The sequence below is a fragment of the Polistes fuscatus genome, unplaced genomic scaffold, assembly GCF_010416935.1.
Source record: "Polistes fuscatus isolate 324 unplaced genomic scaffold, CU_Pfus_HIC Scaffold4, whole genome shotgun sequence".
NCBI classification, from domain to species: domain Eukaryota; kingdom Metazoa; phylum Arthropoda; class Insecta; order Hymenoptera; family Vespidae; genus Polistes; species Polistes fuscatus.
Window position 1 is genome coordinate 4,489,648 of NW_025113118.1, and position 26,528 is coordinate 4,516,175.

Genomic DNA, 26,528 nt, shown 5'->3' on the forward strand with positions numbered 1-26,528 from the left:
TCCTGTTCGGCCGTTAATAATGAAAGGGTTGATTTATCCAATGATTTCAATTTTGTAATAAATCCTTCATAAAAAAGGTAACAAAATTAAATTACCACGTCATTATTTACGTAACATATTTATATAGAGAACAATCAGAAATACAAAGTATATAAAACTTCTTAGAGCAAAAATCAATAATTGTATTCCACGATGTAAATACTATTTGGTATCGATTCAAAGGGATGTTTAGAAAATAAGAAAAAATAGAAAGAGAAAAAGAAAAAGAAATAAAGAAAATAATAGTTTTGGTTAATGATCATGACTTTTTTGTTTTTTTTTTTCCTCTTTTACAATTCGTCTCCTATATTTCTATTATTAAAACGAAAGGCTTATACCACAGAGTAGAGCCCTAAACTCGTAAGCATATAACGTAAATATGTAATATACGTGTTTTGTGTAAATAATCAGAAACATCACATGTATACATATGTCGATGACAGAAAGATTCCATTTAACAGAATCTAAAACAAGCTTGTCCCGCGGTAATATAGTAATCGATTTGTTTTCTTCTCTTTTTTTATATTATTTATTATCATTATTGTTTTAATATTATATATATATATATTTATATGTATATTTATTTGTTTTGTTTTTATATCGTTTAATGAGCGGCATTATTTCGTCGTCCACGCCTTTTGCGACCCCCTCCGGAAGCACGATTGGAAGAGGCCCATTGTTCATAATATCGTTCAGCCTCTAACCACTCTTGGTATTTGTACCACCATTCCTCCCATTTGATGTAGTCGTCTAATGTGAGGTCACGTAAATATCCTCTTGCTTTATAATAATCGTATCGAACTCTTACATCGTCCCAACATTCCAAACCTCTTGGTCCTTGAGCTAACAACGATTCAGGATAATGTCCTGGAGGTGGAGATTCGTAACCCAATCTAGCAATTCTTTCTTCACCCTCTATTACTACTTTCATAGCATTCTCCCCGTCTTTAGTGATACGCATATTTTCCATATCTCTCCGATCTACGCTCCATTGAGCCATTTTACCAAATCTATGAAAATAAATGTAATACTCTGATTAATGATCTATTTTGTATTTAAACGTTATTGATGAAATATAATTGTATTGAACATATACCGCTCGGAAAGTGTCATTCTTGGTGGTCCTGTATGCGATGTTGCAGATGAACTGTCACTGTCTTCACTAGGTGATGAATCTGGTGGCTGTCGCATCATCGGAGGTGCCCCATGACTTGAATGTGTTTTTTCTACTTTAACAGGTTTGCGCATCTGTATAATATATAAAACGAAAGGATGTAATAACATTAGAAATATATTCTATAATAGAAATTTAAACGAAGGAACAAGCTACCGTTACAGCTGCCGTTGTGTGTTACAACATTACAACACATGCATAGAAGAATCGTCGAATTAGCAAATAATAATAGAGATAGAGATACGTAAAGGAAATATACCAATGGTATAGGATCTGGAACACGTGGATCTTCTGGTAACCTGCCGTGATGTTTTTCCTTGCGTCTAACCTTAGCTTCTTTTTCTTTTAAAGCTTTGTAATCCTTTTGATGTCTCGGAGGAGGTTGAGGAGCTGGTGGGGGTGTTCTAGGACGTGGTAGAGGTGGCGACCTCGGTCTGGTTCGAGGTGGTATAGCACGTGAACTCGAAGGTACGACCTCTTTGGGATGTGGACGCGCGCGTATCGGGGTAATTGATCTTGAACGCGAACGAGACGGTGGTGCAATACGACGACGTTCCTTAGGCGAACAAACGGAGCATGATCTGTCCGAGCAGGTGCTTCCTGTACTAGGACTTCTCGCAGCTCTTCCTCTTGTATGAGAACGATCTCGTGGTGACCTAGGGCTTCTAGCACGTGGACTACGTGGTCGTGGGCTGTGAGGACTTCTTGGTCTTGGGCTTCTCGGACTACGTGGATGACTTCTGCTTGGTTCTCCAGTTGATGTACCTCCGACATAAAGTTCTTTATATCCACTGTGTCGCCATCTATTCGGATCACGTTCTTCTACTTCCAAAAGTTTTTTATTCCAATAGCTCGACTGAGACTCACGAGCTTTTCGCATGACGGTATCTAATTCCCTCCTTTTGCTCGAACTTTCACCATGCGGTCTTGTCTGGGATACGCTAGTGTCCATCCTAAGTTTGCTCGAGCTGCTACTGCTCCCGCCGCCTCCTCTTCTTCTATCATAGTCTCGTGACATTACTGACGATAGAGAGATACCATTTAAATATTTCATATTCGGTATTTGTCATGACGTTGATTAACATACGTTAATAACAAATATGTAAGATCCAATTGAGAATAGATTTACCTGTATTCAAGAATACTTTTGGATGGAAAATCAATTCAACAGGACGATTCCCCCGATCCTTCTTACGAAATCTCAGTCAGAGTAGAATACACGTTTAGATCCCAGAGTTAAATAACAGCAGTATTTTTGTGTACAGCAGCAACCAATATGTTGATTTAATCTCCCTCAAATCTCGAAAGTTACCGATGCTCGTCTCTTAGCGCTGGGTTGCCTAAAGGGTTGACTGTCCTACGTGAAAAAATATACGCAGCAAGTCGGTATCATCTTGGGCTGAGTCAAAGCGGTAGGAAGAAAGTTAGTGTATTCGCGAAGCGCGATGGCGCTTCGTCTCGTTTAACAATGATAGAACTATGAAGAAGAAGAAGAAGAAGAAGAAGAAGAAGAAGTAGTAGAGGATGATGAGTCGCGAGATCCACAATATATCCGAGGTTTTATTTATGACTTTTTTTTTATATATACTTTTATATTATGTTTTTTTTTTTTTTTTTTTTTTATTGAATTTTCTTTTCTTTTCTTTTCTTTTCTTTTGGTAGACGTGTCACCCGTACGCGATGCCTTACCATCGCCACTCTCTCCGCATGTCCAGAATCGTGTGGTACGCTTCGATCCACGATCCATATAACGATGCACGCGCGAGTTTATACATCGCACAAGCGAACGGAAATACGGACGGACGGACGAACGAACGGACAGACGGATTGACTTATGGGCAAGCGTATGGACGAACGGATGGAGAAAAAGTAGTCTAGGAAGAATAAATGCATTGTCGTTAGAAAACGAGCGCGCATTATCTTGGTCATCATCATCAACGAGAAGGGTAATACAACAAGTCATATATATCATCATCATCATCATCCTTTGGTGTGTTGTTTACCATAGCTATTGCCGCCGCCATTGACGCCCCCATAGTCACCGTCGGACCGCTATTACGACCGTCGTCGAACTTGCACTACGAGTGCAGCTCTGCCGCGGCCGGCGCATGCGCGTGTGCGTGCGCGCGCAACCGCACCGTACGAGCGCGCGACTCACGGCGGGCTCGCTCGTCGTCACGTCGTGTCGCTGTTAAATATATGCGAGGATTTAACCGTAACCACCGTCCGAACTTAATCAGGTATCATCGCGACGATACCACTTCTCTTTTGTTTCTCCCGAATAGTCATACGACCATGACATTTTTCGTTAAGATGGTGACAGAACGACCGCGCGCGTTCTTTTTTCCTTCCCTCCCTTCTCAAGGGAAAGAATGGACGAATAATGACGTACGTCAAAGACGTCTCGCGATCTCGCGACCGGTTAAATCGCGACACCGTTTCGGTCATGGTACCTACGAAGAGAACCAACCAACCAATTAACGAACGAATGAGAACACGAACCGCAAATATCCCTAGGACAGTTCTTAGACTCTACGACGACTCACGACGATAGCCGAAGAGTGGGAAGGAGTGGTGTGTGTATATATATTGTATATACGCACACACACATATATATGTATAATATATGTATATGTAACATACACATATACATATATATGTATATACCACGTTCTTCTGCCTCCTTAGCTCTCCTTACTTCTTTCTTTCTTTTTCGTTGTTACTTAATTCTCACGAACGCGTAAGCGAAGCTCGGCTTCTCTCACTTCTCCTTCCAACTTTCTTTTTTTTTTATTTTTGTTGCGCGCTGGTGGCAATACACACCGATTCGCACACTCCGATATTTTTCTTTCTTATTTTTACATACCGATTTAGCGCGACTTTTGCACTACGTATTTAGTTTTTTATATATACATACACACATATACATCATTTGTATGTGTGTGTATATATATATATATATACATATATATATATAATATGTTTAATTTTTTAGGGATAGGAAACCGAAACCGAAACCGGAACGACTTTCTCGCGCCAGCACACTTTTTAGACTGCGTTTTTTTCTATTTTTTTTATTCGTACCGAAGCGTCAAAGTCGTTCATCCGCTCGCGTCCGATGGTTATCACCTTGAAAATCGATCGGCCATTCGCCGGACCACGACCCTACTTCCTTCGATATTTTCGTATCACCGCGATCACCAGACTTTGCTGAAGATACATTTGTACTAACGACGACACTCACTTTTCTTAACCCGGCAACTCGATAATTTGCATTTTTCCAGCACAAAATCTCGTCACGAAACACTTCCGCGTTAGACGTTGTATTCCTATAATGGAGATCGTGAAAATACGTCGTTCTTTTAACTATCTAAAATGTGGACGCGTATGTAACTTATTCTTACTAACTCTTGATGCAATAGTAATATTATTCGTAATGGCGTCAAGCGAAGTCGTATTCCGATTGATCAATCTCGACAGGAATGAAACTTTCGTCTAATCAGCGACGTGCCTATTCTCCATGTAAATATTCAATCGTTCTCTTATTGGTTCAGTCAGATACGCCTTCTGATTGGTGATTTCTATTAAACGTTTCTTATTGGTCAAACGTATATACGCCTATACGACTTATTTCGGAGTATGAAAGTTTTCGTTTTATTAATTTTATTGATAAATATTAAAAAAAAAATATCAAAATGGTGATTGCCATAGGTTTCGAGGGCAGTGCGAATAAATTAGGTATTGGGGTTATACGTGACAATGAGGTTTTATCCAACGTACGACGTACTTATATCACACCACCGGGAGAAGGTAAATATAACTTAATATATTATTTTATTAAGATTCCTGTATTAAGTGAATAAACAAATAATTGTATATTTTTCGTGACAAGGATTTTTACCACGCGAGACTGCGGAGCATCATCGAAAATGTATAATCGAGGTTCTTAAAGAAGCATTGAATAATGCCAAAATTACTATGAAAGAGGTTGACGTGATATGTTATACGAAAGGGCCAGGAATGGGCGGCCCTTTAACAGTTGCTGCATTAGTGGCTCGTACAATGGCTCAACTTTACAACAAACCAATTGTTGCGGTCAATCATTGCGTTGGTCATATTGAAATGGGTCGGTTAATCACTGGTAGTGAAAATCCAACGGTCTTGTACGTATCGGGTGGGAATACACAAATTATTGCATACTCTCGTCAAAAGTATCGTATATTTGGTGAAACAATAGACATTGCTGTTGGCAATTGCCTAGATCGCTTTGCAAGATTGTTAATGCTTTCCAATGATCCTAGTCCTGGATATAACATCGAACAATTTGCAAAGAAGTGAGTTTTAATGAATAACTTTTTAGCTTTATCTTGTGAAATGAAGATCTTTAAACGTAATCCGTTTGTAAAGATCATCAGACATATTTGACACGATGGAAACTTGTAAAATTTCATGGATGTAAAAAGGGGAAAGAAGTTGGCTCCGTTACCATATGTGGTTAAAGGAATGGACGTATCCTTTTCTGGGATATTAAGTCATATCGAGGAACATCTTTCTACGTGGATCAAGAAGGAAGAATATACACCCGAAGACTTGTGCTTCTCTTTGCAAGAAACTGTTTTTGCCATGTTAATAGAAATCACTGGTAAGCGAATATAACATATTTTTAATATTTTTAAATTAAGTAAGCTTACAGTTGATTATGTACAGTTATATCATTGTTTTCGCTATTTATCTAATCTAACAAACTAATGATTATAGAAAGAGCAATGGCTCATGTGGGAGCAAATGAAGTATTAATTGTGGGCGGTGTTGGATGTAATGAAAGGCTACAGGAAATGATGTCCATCATGTGTAAAGAGAGAAATGCAAAATTGTATGCAACTGATGAAAGATTTTGCATTGACAATGGCGTTATGATCGCTGTTGCGGGATTATTACAGTATAAGACAGATGGTCGAACTCCTTGGAACGAGACGACTTGTATACAAAGGTATAGAACCGACGACGTACGAGTTACATGGAGATCATAATATGTTAAAGATAAATAAATATATTTTACAATTTTATATTATTTTCTAAGTTATTTTTTACGCAATAATTTAAATCGTCCTTTAGATTAAATGTAAATATATCATTAGAGATATACAAATGTATTCGGTAGAAGTAAAAGAACAGTAGTATTCATTAATTCGCATGACCATGATGATTTGTGATTCAATAAAAAGAATAGACGCATTTCTAATAAAAACAACGCATCGTTACCGTGTCGAATGATCGAAAAATGCTGTTAGAAATGGATGGAGATAGGGTGGGGGGCGGGGGCGAGTGTGACACCAGCAAAGGAAGACGCGCAGGGTTTGCCGTTTAGGATAATCTTCGAGGCACGCGCACAGCTGGCTTTCATCCAAGTAATGTCTCTGTTGGAGATGGCAGCAGTTATAGTAACTGAAGTAGCACCACCACCACCACCACAACACCCGCTACCACCATCATCGTACTAGTATCGCTACCGTCATCAGTAATAGCAGTAGCAGCATCACCACCACCTCCGCCGTTAGCGAAGACGGTAGCTTGTAATAGTATTAGTAATACTAGTGTAATAATGTATTAGTATTAGTATTAGTAGTAGTAGTATCGCATCGACATCAGCAGTATCAGCAGCGTGCTACATCGGGTTTCTTGGCGCCTAACTTATTTCTTATTCTACATTCAAATTCTCTCTCTCTCTCTCTCTATATCTCTTTCCCCCTCTCTCTCTCTGTGTCTCGTTTTTTTATCCGCATACATGCATATCTTTAGAAAGAGAGATGTATCTTTGGCGAATCGGGAACGATGTTGACGATAACTTTTTCTTGAGAGGGGAGAAAAAAAATTCGATCGAGTGAAAAGAAAAAAAGAAAAAAAGAAATCTTTGTACTATAGGGTTCTATAGCTGATATATAGGCTCGCGGCGCTTTTCGCGGTCCTTGTGCCAAAGAGGGCAAGAAGGGTCATCTTAAGCGGCGTTTAATCGATAGACGAGACGCGAGGAACGTCGATCGCAGCGCTCGCCTGTGAAACAAGTGGCAGAGGAGCAGGCACCAGTCGAGCGTCGTCGTCGTCCTCCTCTTCGTCGTCGTCGCTACATTAGACTGTCCTCTCTCCAAGGATCCGAACAAGAAGAAAGAGAACGAGAAGAAGAAGAAGAAGAAGAAGAAGAGCAGGAGAAGAAGAAGAATAAAGCAAATAAGACGAAGAAGAGAAGATATACATTGAACAAGGACGAGGAGTCATTTTAAATTCATTCATCAAAGGATTTCATTCAAGAAGATTCATTATCCTCCAGAAAACAACCTTTTTTTCGAGATTATTATTATTAACAAATACATATACATATATATTTAAATTATATTGGAATTGTCAAAAGGATTGTAATAATTGGTACATTCATCGAAAGGAAATCAACGAAATGCAGTTGATTGTGGCGCCGGTCCCGCTCTTTTCTCGGACGACGAACGGTGACTGCTATGCTTGAACGAGAAGAGGTGAGTCGCAAAAATTTCCTAAGTACGCGAAGACGACGTTGAATCTTCTCTCTCTATCTATCTAACTATCCTCCTTCTCTTTCTCTCTCTTTCCTTCTCTCTCTTTCCTTCTCTCTCTTTCTTTCTTTCTTTCGGCTATTTCCGTATTGTAGCTCTGCCTTCTCGTGCGTACGGCAAACCAAAGCTAAAACACGACGATGCTAAAACACGACGACTGCAATGATTCAAACGATCTTTTTTTTCCCCTCCCCTCCCTTCATCCTTGTTCCTTTTTTTCTTCTATTATATATATATATATATTCTTCCTGTATCTTTTTTGGTCGAGGGTTTTCTGGTGCGCGATAGCCGAAGAAATCCATGAAACGTTGGATTATTGTCAAGAGAGATAACAGTGGTGTTCAAGATAGATCGATCGTGAGAAAACTTTTCGATCATGTCGCGTCAACAAAATGTTAAATTAAGTTTTTTCGGGAAACTTTGTATCTATGTTTTTTTCTTCTTCTTCTTCTTCTTTCACTCTTGAGTTCGTCCTAGGGGGCTCAGGATAATGTATTACATGCTGAGCCGAACACTGGAATAGTGTGTTCTATCTCATTTAACTTCTCTTTCCAATCCTCGATTTGTCAAGGTTTTCCGATTCGTGTGCGTACCTATAATCAATTATATAGACATGAAGGCAGAGAGTAAGAGAGAGAAGGGAATAGTAGAGTGTTCGATATTAAGTTCGAGTAATCGATTTATACAGTCAAGTGGACCTAGAAACAGAAAGAGAAACAGAGAGAATAATCGAGTTGATTTCTATGGTGTTTTTTGTTTCCTTTCGGCACAGTATAATGGAACAACGAGTGCTACATTTTCGTTAGAAATGTGCTTTTGAAAATATGAGAGTAATAATAAAATGTAAGTAAAAAATAAAATTGTAGAAATGATAAAAACTCTGCTACTCTAATAGTCCCGGATGATTTCGAAAATGATATCTTTGTCAAAGGCCGAGCCTTGGCTTACTAAAAGCCAACGGCAGAGAGCTGACGTTATATTTTCTCGAAATTCTAACTGGCCAAGAAAGTAGGTTGCGACATGTAAAGAGGATGATATTGTATTATTGTTCGTGCTCTCGAATTTTATACATACTTTTGGATATTACTAATACGACTGCAATAACAAACGTTTACTCCTACAACTTTCTGGAGATATCTTTTTTCTATATAGTCCGTGACGGTAGTCCACCATTTTGAAAATTGTACTACCTCGTTATTATCTTTGCAACATTTTATTTGTTTTATTTCAAAGTGATTTCGAGATTCTAATGAGAGAAGTATTACGTACGCAAAATTTGCGAGTTAATATTTTAACGAAATATCGTATACGATAATAGTAATAGTACACCACTTTGAAAATTCTCTACTTCTTTATTACCGTAATAAAATAATCTTCTTTCGTGTAAAAGTAAAATAATATAGCACTAATATAATTGCAATAATAAGTACGTACGTAAGTAAGTTTGCAAATTATTTTTACACCGTATCATACACGACAGTAGTCAACCATTTTTAATATTTACTTACTTAGTGATTAGCTTTCTAACGTTTCCTTCTTTTCATTTCAAAGTGATATACACTTTAAAAGAGAGTCTAAAAGAGAGATTGAGAGAATGAGAGAGCGCGCGTGTGTGTGTGTGTGGTAAGTGGAAAGAGTGAGAAAGAATGAGAGCGAGAGAGAGAGAGGAAAGTAAACGAAACATTGTAAAGCGTTATAAATTCGATCTCGGAGCCAAAGTTAAAAGCACGTCCGATCGTTTGGCGGACTTTGTTGGACAGTCTGTTTGCTTTTAGTGTAATTTGCGAGCCACTTGAGATCATCTCGTTTTCCATCTAGTACTTTACTTGCGAACAACGAAACGATCTTGTAAATTAGGGCTTTTAAATTGTATGTCATTTCGGTGAACTTTTCAAACGGCACACACATACATAAATGTATTGAATCGATCGATCCAACTACGATATTCTTTTGTTTCTACAATCGTAGGGTTTATGGGATATGATAATTGTGTGTCAGGGTAAAGAAAGAGGGAGGAAGCAAGTTGGTTTCTATGGAGTTTGTTTGTTGCACAGTTTATTAAATAGGACGTCGAGGGCTAACTTTTAGTTTGTAACTTTTAGTTTTGAGAATACGAGAATAATAATTAAAATGGGAAGAGATTGGTTTTTCCTGATCGATCGGGGAAATAACTTGGGAGGAATAATGAATCTAATCGATATGATGCTTGACTTTAACGTATTCGAATGAACGAAAGAGAGAGAGAAAGAGAGAGAGAGAGAGAGAGAGAGAGAGAGATAGAAAAAGGAAATGAGAATATGTCACGAACACAAATATCGTTTCAGCAATACTACCATTAAATTTCGAGTGAATTATATTCAAGATGGAAGAAGACAGATAAGAAGAAATATTTCATACCAATTGTGTCGACTTTTAATGATCGTTCGATAATCATGTTTTTAAGGACGAACGGTCGAATATAATTTCTTATAATTTAACAAAAAAAAAAAGAGAAAAAAAACGAAAGGAAGGAAAAGGAAAATAATTCAAGATAATCGACAGTTGAAGATAATAATCGATCGATTAATCACGGAAAAATCAATCGTCGTATATGCAATAACATCTTTTTATAATAGCATTTCCAAAGAAACCGATCATCGATCGGTTGGCACGTACATGCGCGTATATAATTAGCAAATTACGTAAAGAAAAGATGCATGTGCTTGGTATTTTGTTTGTTCGTAACGTGAAAGAGGAAATCTTCTTAAAGACATAAAGACATCCTAGTTGATGAGTGGCAGAAAGTAGTGCGGGATTTGTACTCATTAAAAACCTCACGATCTCTTGGATGCTACTCTTTCTCTCTTTGAATACCTTCTGGATTACTTCGCGAGGAAAGTACTTGGGCGGGGTGCACTATCATCGCACTCCACCTATCCTCGTCCCAACCCCCTCCCTTTGAAATAAAAAGATGCATGCTGGGCGCATCCTCGGGGTTCTGCATCCTTAAGCATTTTGTACGTGCCGCCAAGTGTACTTGCGACACGCTGGCTAGCTAGGTCACTGTGGGATAAAAAATCGATTTATTTCTGCCTCTCCTCCGCCTCTTTCTGCCTCCTCCCACACATCTCTTGCTCTCTCACTCTTTCGTGTTTTCTTCATAAGAGGCTCGTTTACTCGTCGACAGGGAGTTACCCAGATATCATATTCATGTATTCTCGCTGTACGAGTCCTCCTCTTGGCTCCGAGTGGAATAAGTAGAAGAAATAAAAAATAAAGTCACGTTTCTTTAGGACAATATTTGTCAATGTTTATGGTATCGAAATGATGTCAAGCTTTTGCATATCGATTCGAAACTTGAAAGATATTATACTATGTGTTCTACTTGAATATCACATACATTTATCTAGAAGGACGAAAATATTCGTATTGGATTTTAGTTAGTCCGTTTATTTAATAATAATAATTATATTGCAATGTTAATGCGTGATATCGGGGAGACCTTTTCTACGAACGAATTTCTAGCCCCACGTTCAAGCTCGATCGATCGGAGTAAAAACCACCTTGCGAAATGACGTTATTACGTTTTAATAGACCCTTTCGAATAAAATTCGAAGGATTGGGAATAAACAAAGACATATTTTTTGTTAAATAATTTAATTTTTGCTTGTTTGCGTGCGTGCGTGCGTGAGTGTAAAACATAAAAAATAAGAAAGAACAAGTTTGATCGAAGGTAATAAGAATGATGGAAGTTTCTAAATCGAGGAAACGTGTTCTCTTGGCTAAAACAATATTACATTTTGGTGGTCAAGGGGGTTACCCGTTGGACTATTTACAGTACTCGCGCGGACAGAAGTTTACGTTCTGCCGATAAAAGTTCTCGAAATAGAACGGCATCGATTCATTAGATCTCGACGTTCTGAGAATAGGAAATTTCCGAGTCAGGATGTGTATGTATATATATAAGTTCTTTTTTTTCCTTTTGGTGTTTTAAAGTTGGCAATAAAGCAGACGATCATTCTATTCTTCTTTCATCTTCCCTTTTTCTCTTTCTTTCTTTTCTTTTTTAATGGTCGATGAGAACAACACGTGCGATCTGTTATTGATCATCGGGACAGGTGCTTTACGATAGAATTTGGGTCAGAGAGTAGTAACCTTCAAAGAAATGTATAAATGTAACGTTCGAGTAGATTCTCGTAATATGACAGGGTGAAATTTTGTACGAGTATTCGTGGTGTTAAGGCTGTTTCTTTTTTTCTTTCTTTTTTTTTTATCTTTCTCCAACTACATTCGGTTCGAAAGTTGTTTTTATATTCTTTTTATTTCTCTTTGTCTTTTATCTCTCCCACGTGGAATTAGATCACATGTTAAATTCCTAAGAGGAACGCTCGTAACTGCAACAGACTCGACCGTTTTAATCGTTATATACGAAAATAGTTATACTTGCGGAGATTGTTGTATCGTTCACGAAATCTGGCCCCGTTACGTCTCGAACGATAATATCGTATATGGTGGGTGGTGGTGGTGGTGGTGGTTGTCGAAGGAGAGATGGTAAGGAGTGATTTCTTGCAAATAAACTTGCACGAAAGGTGAGAAAAGAGACGAAGATTGAGATGAGAAGAAATGAAATGAAATTAGATGGATGAGCGAAGTGAAATTCGAAATCGATTTTGGGCTTAGATTAACAATCTTAACCTCCGATTATCTTACCCAAATACGAGTTAAGTAAGAGGATGTTGTTTTGATGGGTTACAGATGACGACTGGGTGGCTCGTAGCGAGCGAGTCGAGGGTGGAGGATCGACGGAGGGGCGGATGAAGCGGACGAGGGGTAACGTTGTTGCGGAGGAGGAGGACGAATCAGAAGAAGAGGAAGAAGAAGAAATTCAAGAGGGACAGGGCGAAGAGGTAGCGAAGGAGCGGCGGCGGAGGAGGAGGAGGAGGGGTGGGGGAGGAGGCGGAGGAGGAAGGGAAGGAGGAGGAGAAGGAGGGGTTGGGATTGGGGTAGAAGTAGGAGTAGAAAAATTGTTTCGGTTATCTTTTTGGTTATCGTCCTCGTTGTCGTTGTCGTTGTCGTTGTTGTTGTCGTCGTCGTCGTCGTCGTCGTCGTCGTCGTCATCGTCGTCGTCGTCGTCGTCGCCGTCATTGTTGTCGTCGTCAAAATCGAAATCGAATCTACCTGTCAGAGTTGACGTATTCAGCCGATGTTAAGCGACAAGAGGTTCGAAACTGACGCACTGGCGGCGGAGGGTGAGCGCCGTAGCAATGGAAGCGCCGTGGTTCCGTCAGGCCCGGTAGTGTTGTCGTCGTCGTCGTCGTCGTCGTACCCGATACCAAGCTATGGAATTGGAAGCGTTGCTAGTGCCGGTAACGATCAAGGATTCACCTTCGAGGGGGTTGGTACGAGGGCGACAGTGACAACGATGACAACGACGACGACGGCGACGAGTTTACGCCGCGCAGCTACCGCGGCGGTAGGTGGCGGAGGTTTTTGCACAGGAAATCAGGCCCCATCGGCGGTCGGAGCCGTGGTGGTCATGGGTACTGGCACTGGTTGCAACACCGGCGAGCGCACCGGCTCGACTTATCCAAAGGAAGTTCGATACGCGCCAACGAACGTTGGCTCGGTATTAACGGCGGGCATATCACCGGGCGTTGTATCGTCCTCGGCACTTTCACCGGCTATTCCGTCAGCTATTCCATCGGCAATCCCGTTGGGGATCGGCGGGCTGAAACCAACGATTTCGGTTCCGCCCCCGGCCACGCCGCCGGCCACCGTCGGTGGGGCCTTGGTTCAAACGGGACAAGTCTCGATACTGCAACAACAGCAACAGCAGCAGCAGCAGCAACAACAGCAACAACAACAACAACAACAACAACAACTACAACTGCAACAGCATCAGGGCCAGGTGGTGCAACAAAGTTCGGGAGGACCGCCACCACCACCGCCACTACCGCCCCTGCCGCTGCAGATGCAGCAGCAGCGTGCCTTTTCGAGGTCGATGACGTCCCTACCGCCGGAACCGTTCATGATAATGCGTTCTAAGGCTCTCAATCGGCGGGTCTCGATCAACGTCGGTGGGGTCAAGCACGAAGTTCTATGGCGTACCCTCGAGAGGTTACCGCATACTCGGCTCGGACGTCTCCGCGATTGCAATACCCACGAGGCGATCACCGAACTCTGCGACGACTATTCCCTCATCGATAACGAGTACTTCTTCGATCGGCATCCTAAATCATTTAGTTCGATTCTCAATTTTTATCGTACCGGCAAATTACATCTCGTAGACGAGATGTGCGTTTTAGCGTTCAGCGACGATCTCGAGTATTGGGGCGTAGATGAGCTATACTTGGAAAGTTGTTGCCAGCATAAATATCATCAACGAAAGGAGCACGTTCACGAGGAGATGCGCAAAGAGGCCGAGTCTCTCAGGCAGAGGGAAGAAGAGGAGTTCGGTGAGGGACAATGCGCGCAGTATCAAAAGTGGCTCTGGGATCTTCTCGAGAAGCCAACCACTTCCATCGCTGCTAGGGTGAGTTTATCCGAAGCTTTTACATTTTCTTTTCCTTTTTATTTTTTACATTTTCTTTCTTCCCCTCTTTTATCTCTATCTATCTATCTATCTATCTCTATTTATCTATCTTTTTCTAACCGTTTCGGTTCGTTCGTCGGGGTAGAGACACGTGCCTAACCGGAATCGCGATAAGAGAAAACGTCGCGTCTCGGTCTAACTAAGAAAACGTGGGAGGAGGGAAAATACGAAGAAGCTGAGATTTAGCTTCGTTTTTGAACGGTAGCCAAGCGTGCCGCAACGCCAATGATATTTTGGCATCGATAAAGCCGAGCAAACGTCGAAGGGCATCCGAAGGAATTTAATTCTACTTGTTTCCTACCCCTCGCCCATTCCTTTTACCATCTGCTGATGTTGACGAAGATTAATTACACCTCTCCCCCCTCCTTCCGCCTCCTCCTTCTCGTTTTAACTTACCGACCGAATCGCGACGTTTCTTTTATTCGAATAAACATTTGACTTTATTTTTCATTATTATAATTTTTATTTTTCATTTTATATCATTTTATAATTTTATTTCTTTCTTTTTTTTTTTTTTTATTTACTAATCCATTTACGGTCTGTCTCCACGTTTACAGTTACCACCGGAGCATTTCTATTCGAGCAAAGGTATATTGATTAAAATCGATATTAGAGAGCATCGATCATATTCGACGTAGCTCACATTACATACATACATACAAAAATATATATATATATCCAATATATAGACGATTAATATTTAAATGTAGTGAGAACGTTTGCGAACGTATGTATGTATATCGTTTGGAACGTACACGTTGACACTTTTTTCGTCTATAATTAAATAATTAATTAATTAATTTATTTATTTAATTATTTATTTAACAATTTATTTATTTATTTATTAGATCGTTATCTCACACTTAGGCTAGTTTATCCGATCGTACCATGATCGTACCTCGACGTGTTGAAAAGAACCCTTCGAAAAACAATACAAAAAGACAACAAATTTTTGGCAATACTTATCTTGTGAACGTCGAGGAGTGATCGATATTATTTGTAGTATTTTTCAAATACGTGTGTATCGATTATCAGTCGATAGGACGCAACGAACCAAACTTTTTAGACATGATTTACCTGGTATTTCTTTTAGCATCGTTAGATTAAAGTCGATAGGACGCAACGAACCAAATTGTTTATTATAGATATTAATTTCCTGCTATATTTAGTTATTCTTATTTTTATTATTATCATTAGTTATGTATAAATGTTTTTTTTTTTTTTTTTTTTTTAATAATGTAATTGTATAATATGAGGCTGTTCGGAAAGTAATTTCGTTTTTTTTTCATGTCCACGATTCAAGACATTTTATGGCAAAAAATAAATTACTCGAAAGATTATTTAAACACAAGAATGTTTTAAATCACATCTATAACGTAATTAACGAAATCTTTGTAAAAAATCAAAAACAAAAAAAAAAGAAACTAAATTAATTTCCGTACGACTCAAATAGTTCGTTACAATTTCCAATTTCACTTATCGTTTTTTTTTGTTCTTTTTATTTGATTTTAGTGATCTTCGGTATACAAATATTCCCTCCCCCCTCTTTCTCTCTCTCTCTCTCTCTTTTTCTCACTCACTCACTTACCACCTCCTTTCTTTCTATTTATATCATTTCTTTTCTTTTTTTGTTGATTTTTTAAATATTATTACTATTATATTAAATATATATTTATAATATATATTAACATAGTAATTGAGTAAGTATTTTTTTGAATATAGTAGAAGAGGTCGTATGTTGTTATTCTCTCCGTTATCTCGATCTTCGTAATGTATGTTTTATTTCTAGGTGGCAGTTGTGACGACACACATTTAATTATATCATATTTTTTACTATATATATATATATGTATATGTATATAAATATATGTATATATATATATATATCCTTTTTTGCAATATGTAATCAAGCTTTTTTAGCTCCTCTTAGTGTATTAAATGAAATCAATGCCGTTTTTATATAGAAATCCATATAACGTGCTATGGATGATAATGGGAGTGCATTATACGCGATTACCAGGTATCACGTAGATTCTTTCTCGACACCGCTCCCTATGAACTACCACAAATATATATATGATAATTAATCATTTCGCTACGAGCGAATTCAATTCGACAACTAATTATATTTCTTGTTATTGTATTATTGTTCTAACTAATGGTCTGATTTTTTTTTGTTTCTTGTTGAAATAACAAAAAATAATTAATATGGATGAAAAGATTGCAAAAAAGATCAAAGAAATGACAAAATTTGTGAATTGTGTTTTTTTTTTTTTCCCAATAAGAATTCAAATAAAATTTCTTGACAATTTCAATATCTTTCCGATAAAACCGAATTTGACGTTCATTAAATTTAAGCGATAAGAGAAGAAGGAGAAGATGATGATGAATAATAGAAATGTATTTAAAATAATGTATATTAAGGGTAAGTTATTAAGCGATACGAGATACGAAATCGCAACAATTATTTGTACGTAGAAATTTGATCACTGAATTTTGTCTGGTAATTCGTATCGAGTAATTACATCGCACGGGAATGTATTCATTACTTAATTTTTTATTTTATTATTATTATTACTATTATTATTATTATTATTATTATTATTTTTATTTAAATTAATGTTGTCCTTACATTTTGTTAATTATCATTATCACATTATTATTATTTGTTGGTAAAAAGTAGACATAGTTTAATCGTTTAGAATAGACGTTTAGGTCACCATAGTAGAAAAGTGTGAGTAAGCACCAATTGTCTATTATCTTTTCGTGTATACGAACGTCTAATTCGGTCGAGGAATGTGTTCAATTAATTTAACAAAGAAAAATTAATTAGATGACCAAAAAAAAAAGAAAAATAAATGAAATGAAAATAAGGGAAAAAGAAATTGAAAAAAAAGAAAAAAGTAAAAACTGTGAGAGAATCTTCGAGTCACGCAGGCGGCGCCCTTTCGCGAATGTTGTAATTGTCTCTTTTCTCTCTGTGTATATGTATATACTTTATATATATATGTATAAATATATATATCTAATTAAATCTTATACTAAAATATATATGTATATACGTGTATACATATATGAATTTGTGTTTTTTTTTTAATTACGTATTATTTATATACGTATATATATACATATATATGTATAAAGGCTCTACTCGTGTATATATATATATATACACATATATATATGTTTCTAATATTTTGCCGTACACACCACAAACAATACACATTGCACACACTATTGCTCTGAGATTGATTAACAAAAAAAAAATATTAAAAAAAAGCAAGGAAAAAGAAAAAAGAAAAAAAAGCAAGAAAAAAAAAAAGAAAAAATAAATGAATTGTGCGGGGTTCTTAATCGTGGCAGCACCTAACTTCCTTTTTTAATCGACTCTCTCCAAGCTCTCACTCCACCGACGATAATAACTATCTTTTTTCTCTCTCTCTCTCTCTCCACACTAACAATAAGACGTACGCACACGTCACGATCCAAAGAAGCCGGTGAGATTCCCCCGTTTGTTCGTTCGTTCGTATTTTACCTTTTAATAACACGTATGTGTCGTATCTCGATACCTTTTTTCATTCTAAACCACACGATATTCAAATTCGATCATTCGTTTCGTATCGATATACAAATACAGCGAATTTTGAAATTAGTGTCTCGTGCAAATCTTTTTCTTTTTTTATTTTTTCAAACGATTCTCTTTTCAAAGAAACGAAGGGGTGGGGGTAATGAAATACGATTAATATCTTTTCAAACATTTCTATACTTTTCCACGCGAATGAAATCATCGAGAATAGTACATTTTTTTTTCATTGGTCTTTTTGCTGTTTCATTTTTTCTTTTTTTTTTTTTAAATTATTCAGAACACAAACGTGGAGAAGGATAAAAATGTTCGTTGATCAGAGTGTTACACGTTAGTTCATTAATTCGTAGAAAAATAAAAATCGTGCTGATAACAGCAAGCGTCAACCTTGAGATGTTTTAATGTTATATAATTTTTGGTTAACAATATCAATGATAATAATAATATACGTTATGGGTATGTGGTATTGCATGCGCGTGTTCGTTATGTGAAATTACATAAGATGCGAATTTTTCTTTTTTATGTAAAGTGTTCTCATTTTGGTCGCGAAGAATAATGTTCTTTCATTTTTTTCTTTTTTTTGGTTTTCAATTATTAAATCGAGTAGAGAAGAAAAAAAAAGCTTAACAATTAGTCATGAATTAGTCAGCAACGGTTATTATTCTTACTTAAACGTGTTTATAAATATTAGATAAAGTATCGATTCCCGGATTGACGGTATATTTAAAAACGGTAGGAATAGAAGAAATCGGTCAATGAGAAGAAGACCCGTTTTGTCGTTGCAGTAGTCGTTGTCGTTGTTGTCGTCGTCATCGTCCTCGTTATTGTCGTCGTCGTCGTTGTCGTCGTCGTCAAACTCGTCAAACTCGTCAAATTCGTCAAATTCGTTGTCATCGACTGTAGAAAACTACCCCGCGTTCGTCGTGACAGTAGAGAAACTATACTTCGAGTTGAGTTTTCATTAGATAAAAAAAAAGAAAATATAAAGCTTTTATATCCCTTTTCGGTGATACATTATTTTCTTTCCTTTTTATCGTTAAACCGGAAAAAAAAGAAATAAAATATATAAAAATCTTTATATATATATTTATTTATTTATTTATTTTTTTTTTATTTATGCTTTGTACGAACGATGACTCTCGAGTCGAGTTCAACGAATTTTCGTTTTTCTCTTCGACTATAACGAAAGAATGATTTTTTCTTATGTTTTTTTTTTTTTTTTTAAACGTATCTTAAATTTGCGTAGAAAAATTACGTTTCGATCTGTTTGATGAACAAACGAATAAAAGTATATACTTATATATATTTGGTGTATATTTTTTTGCTTTTCTTTTTTTCGAAATAAATTTAATTTGATTTGTGAAAAGTAACAACGGGTGACAAGGGACAAAAATAAACGATCGTTCCAAGATTCTCAACTCGAGGTTTAAACGCGTTACGCGTTTTATTTATTTATCCGACTTGGGGAGATATATAAAAAAAAATATATATATATATATATACATATAATATATATATATATATATATATATATAAATATAAATATATAAAAGAGTTAGCTTGCGTTTTTAATCTCCATTGCACTTTATATCCACCACGATTGATTTACGAATTTTTACGAAAGATATCTCGCCTTTTTGCACACTTAAATCGCGGGCCGCCGGCTTCGTTACTTTTTTTTTTTTTATTTCTACTTTATAATAAGCCTCTCTCTTTTCTGTTATCCCCCCCTATTTTCTCTTTTTTCTCAATTCTAAACGAAATCGAAGAAACAAATTTATGTATATTCGTCTAATGAATTTTTATTCAGAACGAAAATGATTTTTCACGTCGATTTGTTTCAAAGTGTAAAAAAAAAAAAAGGAAAAAAAAGAATACATAAATAAATAAATGAAAAATAGTAGGATATCGTTGTTCAATGATTTCGTATAGAAATTTGGCTTTTCCTCGCAGCTAATATGACCGCACATCGTATACCTAAAAGCGCACGTAACAGCTTTCTGTAAACAATTATACTAACCGTACTAACGCACCTATATACACACACGGACACGTTTATTATATCCAGATCGTATACCACTAGCACGATCAGTTTTCATGTGAATAAATGGTTACTGTTTTCTCTCTTTTTCTCTCTTTCTCTTCCTCTCTTTTTCTCTTACTCTTTCTCTTACTCTTTCTCTTTCTCTTTCTTACTCTTTCTTTCTATCTTTCTATCGAGAGAAAATAGTACCTTTATTCATTAAATTTGCATGCAGGACAAAACCTCTTTTTATTGTTACCTTATTAAAGACCTTTATTAAGTTTTTGCTTGAAAATATTGCATTATGTATTACACTATTACGCCGTCTCGAGGAATTTAATCGTGTACATCATTTTTATCCTGTCCATTTTTACAATGATTGATAATATTATTATTACTATTTAAAATATTTCGATTTTTCGTTCTTATTCTCGTCAAAAAATGAAGGAACGATTAATTAAATTAATAAGTGATATGGGTTAATTATGAATTGGTTGTTTGATATAATATTTCAATTTAATCTTTCTTTTATTTTTCTTTTTTTTTCTTTTTTGTGTGTATCAATTTACCACGAGACGGCGAATTTGCTTCTATGATAATAAATTTTGCGAATGATCATCTAGTTATATAATAATACGCCGTCTCGGGGATCTAAATCAATTTAACTTGATTTACAACAATCGTTAAAATCCAATTCACTTTCTCTCTGTTAAAATAGATTTGCAAACATAAATTCTGTTAATAAAATTAATAGTAAAATTTAATTTAAATTTTTGATTGACCGCGAGACGGCTAATTTGCTCGGTTTATTCAAATAATTACAAAATTTGCGAATGACATTATATTACAATAACGCCGTCTCGAGGAATAAAATGTTTTTTATAATGTTTAACGATTCACGTCAACCATCGTCTCTTTCTATGCATAAAAAAAAAATGAAAACAACCAAAATAATGACGAAATGAAATAGAAGAATTTAAAAGGAGTTAAATTAAAAAAGAAAAGAAAAAACAAAAAAAAAGAAAAAGGAAAGAAAATAAGAAAAAAGAAAAGAGTTTGAGACCATTTGACAATATAAAACCACGAGACGGCGAATTAGCTCGGTTACCCGTAATTATAAATTTGCGAAACGAGCGCCTCTTACTTTTTTGCGTTATTAAACAACAACATAATTTTTGCTATAACCCTTCTGTCTACGAATTGATTTCGCATTGTAGCGATTGCACAGACGCGACGAAGACTATTTCTAAACCCGCGCGTAATACAACTTTATAGATATGTGCATATATATATATATATATATATCTATTATATATTATATTATATATTATTATATATAAATATAGATATAGATACATAGATATATATTATATACATATTGGGTTTTCTTGGTTGGGATTGATACAATAATTGAGCACAACAATTTATCCAACGTTATTAAGATTAATAACCCTTTCGTTACTAGCTCGACCCATATAGGGGTCGTAACGTGGGTACGAGTGAATCTTTGTAGAACGAAAGGGTTAAATAAAATGCCACATAGGATTTTAGTAATACACCATTAACGCGGTTTCGTCTTATCCGAGGGTGGGATCATTGACAGAGACAGAGGGAGCGGGGTTTTGAAGGGAACAGATTAATGATGTTTCTTCAATACGCTTGCCGAACAACGTGCAAAACATATTTTTTGTGAGTCGAGCGACGTCGGGCAGACCTGCCTTTAAACGACGAGCCACTCCTCTCGGTGCTGCTGCTTTAAAAAATCTCCAACATATACCTATATATATATATGTATGTATATATATTGTATATATGTATATATATATATATTATTGCCTTTTCTTAAATGCGCCTTTCTCGCGCGTATTGTCCAAAGATGACGCGCCAATCTTCTCTCTTTTATACCAACAAACACCCCCTCATCCACCCAATCAATCAATCAATCAATCAATCAATCAATTAAAAAAAAGAATTAAATTTCTCCCGAAAAATGTATGGGATTAGAATACGTTCCCCGTTTTTTGCTGTTGTTGTTATTGTTATTGCTGTTGCCACAAATTGTGTATATATATATATATATATGTAATATATATGAATATATAACGTATATAAATATATTTGTTAATTCTTCTCAAATTTCTTTCAACCCGGTTGGTGACTCTTTTTTACGCTCTGGCCCATCGTTCGCATTTTTATACGCCACAGATAAAATAGTTATTATTATTATTATTATTATTATTATTATTATTATGATTAAGTGCGGCATTTTAAAAATCTTTTAAGTAATTCCTTCTTGCCGATATGGAAATTCAATCGATCGTTTTTATCTTCATCTCGTAATGAAGAATTTCTTCACGTTTTACGTTTATCTTTTCTTTTTTTTTACATTTTTCTTTTCTCGCGCTGATTCATATCTTTTTAGAAAAAGCGCGTATTTATTACGAATACAGAGATTTAAGCTTCAATTTTATCCTCTAGCTTTTGTAACAAGCATTTATAATAAATCCTTTTATTATAATAGTTCATCAATCAATGCCAGACATTTCGTATGTTTCGTTTAATCGTCGAATTAATTGTCGCTTCGCTTCTATTCGCCAATTTTATATTAAGCGAAGAAATGATAGAAAATATTAATAACGATATCAATAATAATCAAATATTTAGATTTGGCATAGCCTTCTTATAGTATATCTTTTATAATATCTCTGTAGCTTTTACCAAAGCTTTTTAATCATTTTTATCAATCGCTTTCGTAAAATGAAAGAGCTTATTGTGTATTATAAATATTTCTCGATATGGCTTCGTCGTATATATATATATATATGTATATATACATATATATGTATTTGATTAAGGAGGAAAGAGAGTAGTAATCTTTGTTGGAACATTTTCAAATAACTCTCATTTCCTCTCTTCTTATTCTTATTCTTCTTCTTCTTATTCTTCCTCTTCTTCTTCTTATTCTTCACTTTTTCATCTTCTTTTTGATAGCTACGCTTGTTCCATTAAGTATTCCTAATTAATCGTTCAAATCTAGAAGGAAGTTTCAAATTTATCTCCGAGAGAATCTATTCTATATAATTTTTTATTTGTAGGTACAACTGTTATCTAATTAATCGTCCGTCCGATTATTCGATTTAATTTTTGGTACTTTTATCTCTTTCTCTCACACTCTCTCTCTCTCTCTCTCTCTCTTTCTCTGTCTTATTCTATCTTTTGCTCTGTTTTATTTTCACCGTCTCTCTATTTTCTCAAGATTCTTTACGTGATGATAATAGGAGATGTTCGTTAGGTAATTATTATTAAAAGGAGAATGGAAATGTAAGGAGATAAAAGATAATTTGGGCATTAAATTGCGAGTTTAGAGAGATAGGTTTTTAATAGAGGACGATGATAAATACTACCGTTTGACCGTTTGACCGGTTGACCGTCGCTTTTCCAGGTGATAGCCGTGATTTCGATACTCTTTATTGTGCTTTCGACGATCGCACTAACTCTCAACACAATTCCTAGTATGCAAGTGAATGATGAGAAGGGGAACTTTCAAGACAATCCGCAACTAGCCATGGTGGAAGCCGTGTGTATAACATGGTTCACCCTCGAATACGTGCTTAGGTTCAGTGCTTCGCCGGACAAGTGGAAATTCTTCAAAGGCGGTCTCAATGTGATCGATTTATTGGCTATACTGCCATACTACGTGTCCCTGTTCCTGGTCGAGACTAACAAGAATGCGACCGACCAATTCCAAGATGTACGCAGGGTAGTGCAGATCTTTCGTATAATGAGGATCTTAAGAATTTTGAAGTTGGCTCGCCATTCGACCGGGCTACAGAGTCTTGGTTTTACGTTACGTAACTCGTATAAGGAGCTGGGCCTGCTGATGCTCTTCCTGGCAATGGGTGTCCTCATATTCTCTAGTCTCGCATACTTCGCTGAGAAGGAGGAGCCCGGGACCAAATTCATAAGCATTCCAGAAACCTTTTGGTGGGCAGGCATCACGATGACCACCGTCGGATACGGCGACATCTACCCCACGACCCCGCTCGGCAAGGTGATCGGCAGTGTGTGTTGTATATGTGGTGTCCTGGTAATCGCGTTACCCATTCCCATTATCGTCAACAACTTCGCTGAGTTCTACAAGAATCAGATGAGACGGGAGAAGGCCCTTAAGAGGCGGGAGGCTCTTGAAAGGGCTAAGAGAGAGGGCAGCATCGTTTCTTTCCATCACATCAATCTGAGGGATGCTTTCGCCAAGAGCATGGACCTTATCGACGTCATCGTTGATACTGGTAAGCGACGGACCGTCGACGCAACATGGACGACTTTGACCTTCTCTCTCTCTCTCTCTCTTTCTCTCTTTCTATATATATATGTATATATATAAAAACACAATATATGTATATATATATTTCTATTTTAAACGCCTACCACTCGAAGTCCTTATCATCGAGTAAGAGTCACGAAACGATTACCCGCAAGCATGCTCCTTCAGCACGTCACCCCTTTCGTTCGTATTAATAAATATCTGCACATTGATACAAGGTGTTTCACAAATAACCGGTCTCGCAAATACCTTCATTTAAGAATCACACCTTTTCCAAATTTGACCGTCGGTTTAAAAAAAGAAAACAAAAATAAAAGAGACAAGAATAAACACCGTGTATTCGAATCCCTTAAACGATGTCCAATCGAGCAGCATTAATCGTCATTCGATTAGATGCGACAAACCGATCGATCAAAACTCCTGATGCTCTCTAAAATACATCTTTCCAGGTCACAACATGTCCGGGGTAGATGGTAACAGCACGGAAGGTGAATCCGCTTGCGGTCGGGCACCTGCACAAACCGGTCCCGGTTGCTATCGTAATTATGAGCATTACAGTCTCTCCCGGCATCGTCGTAGCACGTCGTCCTGTTTCCCGAATCTGCCGAATGACCTACCAACGACACCGGATAGTCCGAATCGTCGTTTATTGGACTTCGCACAGAGCGTACCCGGGACACAGAACGACGATTATTTCCACGACGAGGTACCGGCGCAGAACGCGAATCAAGGAAATACGACACCCAGCGTAAGTCTCATCTAATATTTATTGCATACGAATATATTGGCGAAATTATATATATATATTTGTTTTTCTTTTTTTTTTTTTAAATGGCCTCATCATTCACAAGCCTAAATGATTCCCGACGGTTGATCGAGAGATGTATATTTATTTATTTATTTATTTATTATTATTAGACGAATTAATGAATAAATATATTTCTTCAATAAACAAAAATAATTGATTTTCTCTCAAAATTATAAGGATTTTTATTTGAATTTCTTGATTCTTATCTAAAATATCTATCAATCGGCTTGAAAATGAATTGATACAAAATATTTTGATTAATGATATCGTCGAGAATCGGAAAAATAGGCTCGTTACAATGGCGAAGCAGATAGCTTCCTAATTTGTATTATTTTTGGTTAGTTTATGAGGAAGCATCTATTTCGTAAAACGTAGAGCATAAAACCACAGGAAGGCCGCGAACGTTGTTGTCGTCGTTGTTTAAAATCTACAATAATGTAGATGTATATATATATATTTCTTTTTTTTTTTTTCCCCGGCTGGTCGATGTTTTATCATTTCAATGTTTTGTCATTATGTACGTATATTATGACGAACTGCTTGCTTTGATTTAGTTTGTTGGTTTTAAAACGAAGCCCACAAAATTGTTCACAAGTGCATCTTCCTAAATATTTGACGTTACAACCCTTTACGCAAACGTCCTGCTTCTTCACAGGATTATGCCGAATATCGAAAATCTGCAATTGCAATTGTCCAACGTATGTTCACTTTTTTTTCTTTTTCATATGATACGAGTAAAAAAAAAAGAAATAAAAAAAAAGAATCAAATATATTTACGCGTACAAAGTAGGACGAGAAGTTTCTACGATGGGCCAAAAGTTACGAGGTCATTATAAAAAATCAATTACACTTTTTCGAGACACTTTGGGCCAACTTTTTCTTTTTCTTTTTATATATTCCAATAAAACTACGAGTCTGAGCTCATAAAATTACGATTTTTAACTATCTTCCCTAAAAGAAAAAAAAGAAAAAAAATAAAAGTCGAGAGAAAAAGTGTAATTAATTCGTAAAATCGCTTTAAAAAACTTTTGGTTCAGGTGGAAACTTTTCACCTTAGCCTTTGAAATTACACGATATCGTAGAATTGTCGAATGTGGGACGCGTAATAAACGCGCGTTAAACTTGAATTATTTCTACAGTTACGAAATCTCACTCTCAATGGATATATATTTTTTACACGAACGAAATTCAAGCCGATATTCATTTTAGAGTTGCATTAATATTTTTCTTACGACATATTTCAAACGTTTATTTTTTTGTTGTTGTCTTTATATCGTTGATTTTTGAATTTTTAAAAGTTTTCTTCGTTCGTTCGTTCGTTCGTTGGTTTGTTCGTTCGTTTGCTTTTTTTTTTTTAATTTCTTTTTTTGCAAAAATGTCGGTGTGTGTCGCACTATGTCGCCAGCATGAATTCGACCTTATTAC

The 26,528-nt window shown here is 36.4% G+C and overlaps 3 protein-coding genes and 2 long non-coding RNA genes across 11 annotated transcripts in view; 4 read left to right on the forward strand and 1 right to left on the reverse strand.

The window, feature by feature from the left end:
* Positions 1-102: 102 nt before the first annotated feature.
* LOC122521036 (serine/arginine repetitive matrix protein 1-like) lies at positions 103-4,629 on the reverse strand. 5 transcript variants are annotated; one of them, XM_043641423.1, is made up of 6 exons: positions 3,881-4,526; positions 2,343-2,570; positions 2,081-2,233; positions 1,473-1,978; positions 1,136-1,287; positions 103-1,049 (listed from the first exon to the last, which is right to left on the reverse strand). In XM_043641423.1, the coding sequence occupies exons 3-6, from the start codon at positions 2,229-2,231 to the stop codon at positions 644-646; spliced, it is 1,215 nt and encodes a 404-aa protein (XP_043497358.1). In that variant the 5' UTR covers positions 2,232-2,233; positions 2,343-2,570; positions 3,881-4,526; the 3' UTR covers positions 103-643. The 5 variants fall into 5 exon arrangements, with proteins under 5 accessions (XP_043497358.1, XP_043497357.1, XP_043497356.1 ...); XM_043641422.1 differs by having other exon boundaries at positions 1,473-2,233; positions 4,458-4,629; XM_043641421.1 differs by having other exon boundaries at positions 1,473-2,233; positions 4,343-4,526.
* Positions 4,630-4,643: 14 nt separating this feature from the next.
* On the forward strand, positions 4,644-6,279 carry LOC122521038 (probable tRNA N6-adenosine threonylcarbamoyltransferase). 2 transcript variants are annotated; one of them, XM_043641424.1, is made up of 5 exons: positions 4,644-4,735; positions 4,925-5,023; positions 5,106-5,547; positions 5,677-5,855; positions 5,972-6,279. In XM_043641424.1, exons 1-5 carry the CDS (start codon positions 4,696-4,698, stop codon positions 6,241-6,243), a joined length of 1,032 nt encoding a protein of 343 aa, XP_043497359.1. In that variant the 5' UTR covers positions 4,644-4,695; the 3' UTR covers positions 6,244-6,279. The 2 variants fall into 2 exon arrangements, with proteins under 2 accessions (XP_043497359.1, XP_043497360.1); XM_043641425.1 differs by lacking the exon at positions 4,644-4,735 and having other exon boundaries at positions 4,789-5,023.
* A 260-nt stretch (positions 6,280-6,539) lies between these two features.
* LOC122521042 lies at positions 6,540-7,386 on the forward strand. Its single transcript, XR_006304643.1, has 2 exons — positions 6,540-6,779; positions 7,136-7,386. It is a non-coding gene; the product is annotated as an uncharacterized LOC122521042 (long non-coding RNA).
* A 213-nt stretch (positions 7,387-7,599) lies between these two features.
* Positions 7,600-12,638, forward strand: LOC122521041. The gene is made up of 2 exons (XR_006304642.1): positions 7,600-7,737; positions 12,529-12,638. It is a non-coding gene; the product is annotated as an uncharacterized LOC122521041 (long non-coding RNA).
* A 131-nt stretch (positions 12,639-12,769) lies between these two features.
* The window catches only part of LOC122521035, a 32,103-nt gene continuing 18,344 nt past the window's right edge, over positions 12,770-26,528 (forward strand). For both annotated transcript variants that reach the window (XM_043641417.1, XM_043641418.1), the window contains exons 1-3: positions 12,770-14,305; positions 23,414-24,260; positions 24,745-25,043. In XM_043641417.1, coding sequence (XP_043497352.1) covers positions 12,977-14,305; positions 23,414-24,260; positions 24,745-25,043 — 2,475 coding nt within the window. In that variant the 5' untranslated portion in view covers positions 12,770-12,976. The remainder of the gene's footprint in view (positions 14,306-23,413; positions 24,261-24,744; positions 25,044-26,528) is intronic.

Coding starts and splice junctions, on each gene's coding strand:
- LOC122521036 (XM_043641422.1), bottom strand. CDS start 2,231: ATGTCACGAGACTATGATAGAAGAAGAGGAGGCGGCGGGAGCAGTAGC. Junction 1,288..1,472: donor TTCCAGATCCTATACCATTG/GTATATTTCCTT, acceptor TATATTATACAG/ATGCGCAAACCTGTTAAAGT. Junction 1,050..1,135: donor AGAATGACACTTTCCGAGCG/GTATATGTTCAA, acceptor TTATTTTCATAG/ATTTGGTAAAATGGCTCAAT.
- LOC122521038 (XM_043641424.1), top strand. CDS start 4,696: ATGAAACTTTCGTCTAATCAGCGACGTGCCTATTCTCCAT. Junction 4,736..4,924: donor GCGACGTGCCTATTCTCCAT/GTAAATATTCAA, acceptor TGATTGCCATAG/GTTTCGAGGGCAGTGCGAAT. Junction 5,548..5,676: donor ATCGAACAATTTGCAAAGAA/GTGAGTTTTAAT, acceptor GGATGTAAAAAG/GGGAAAGAAGTTGGCTCCGT.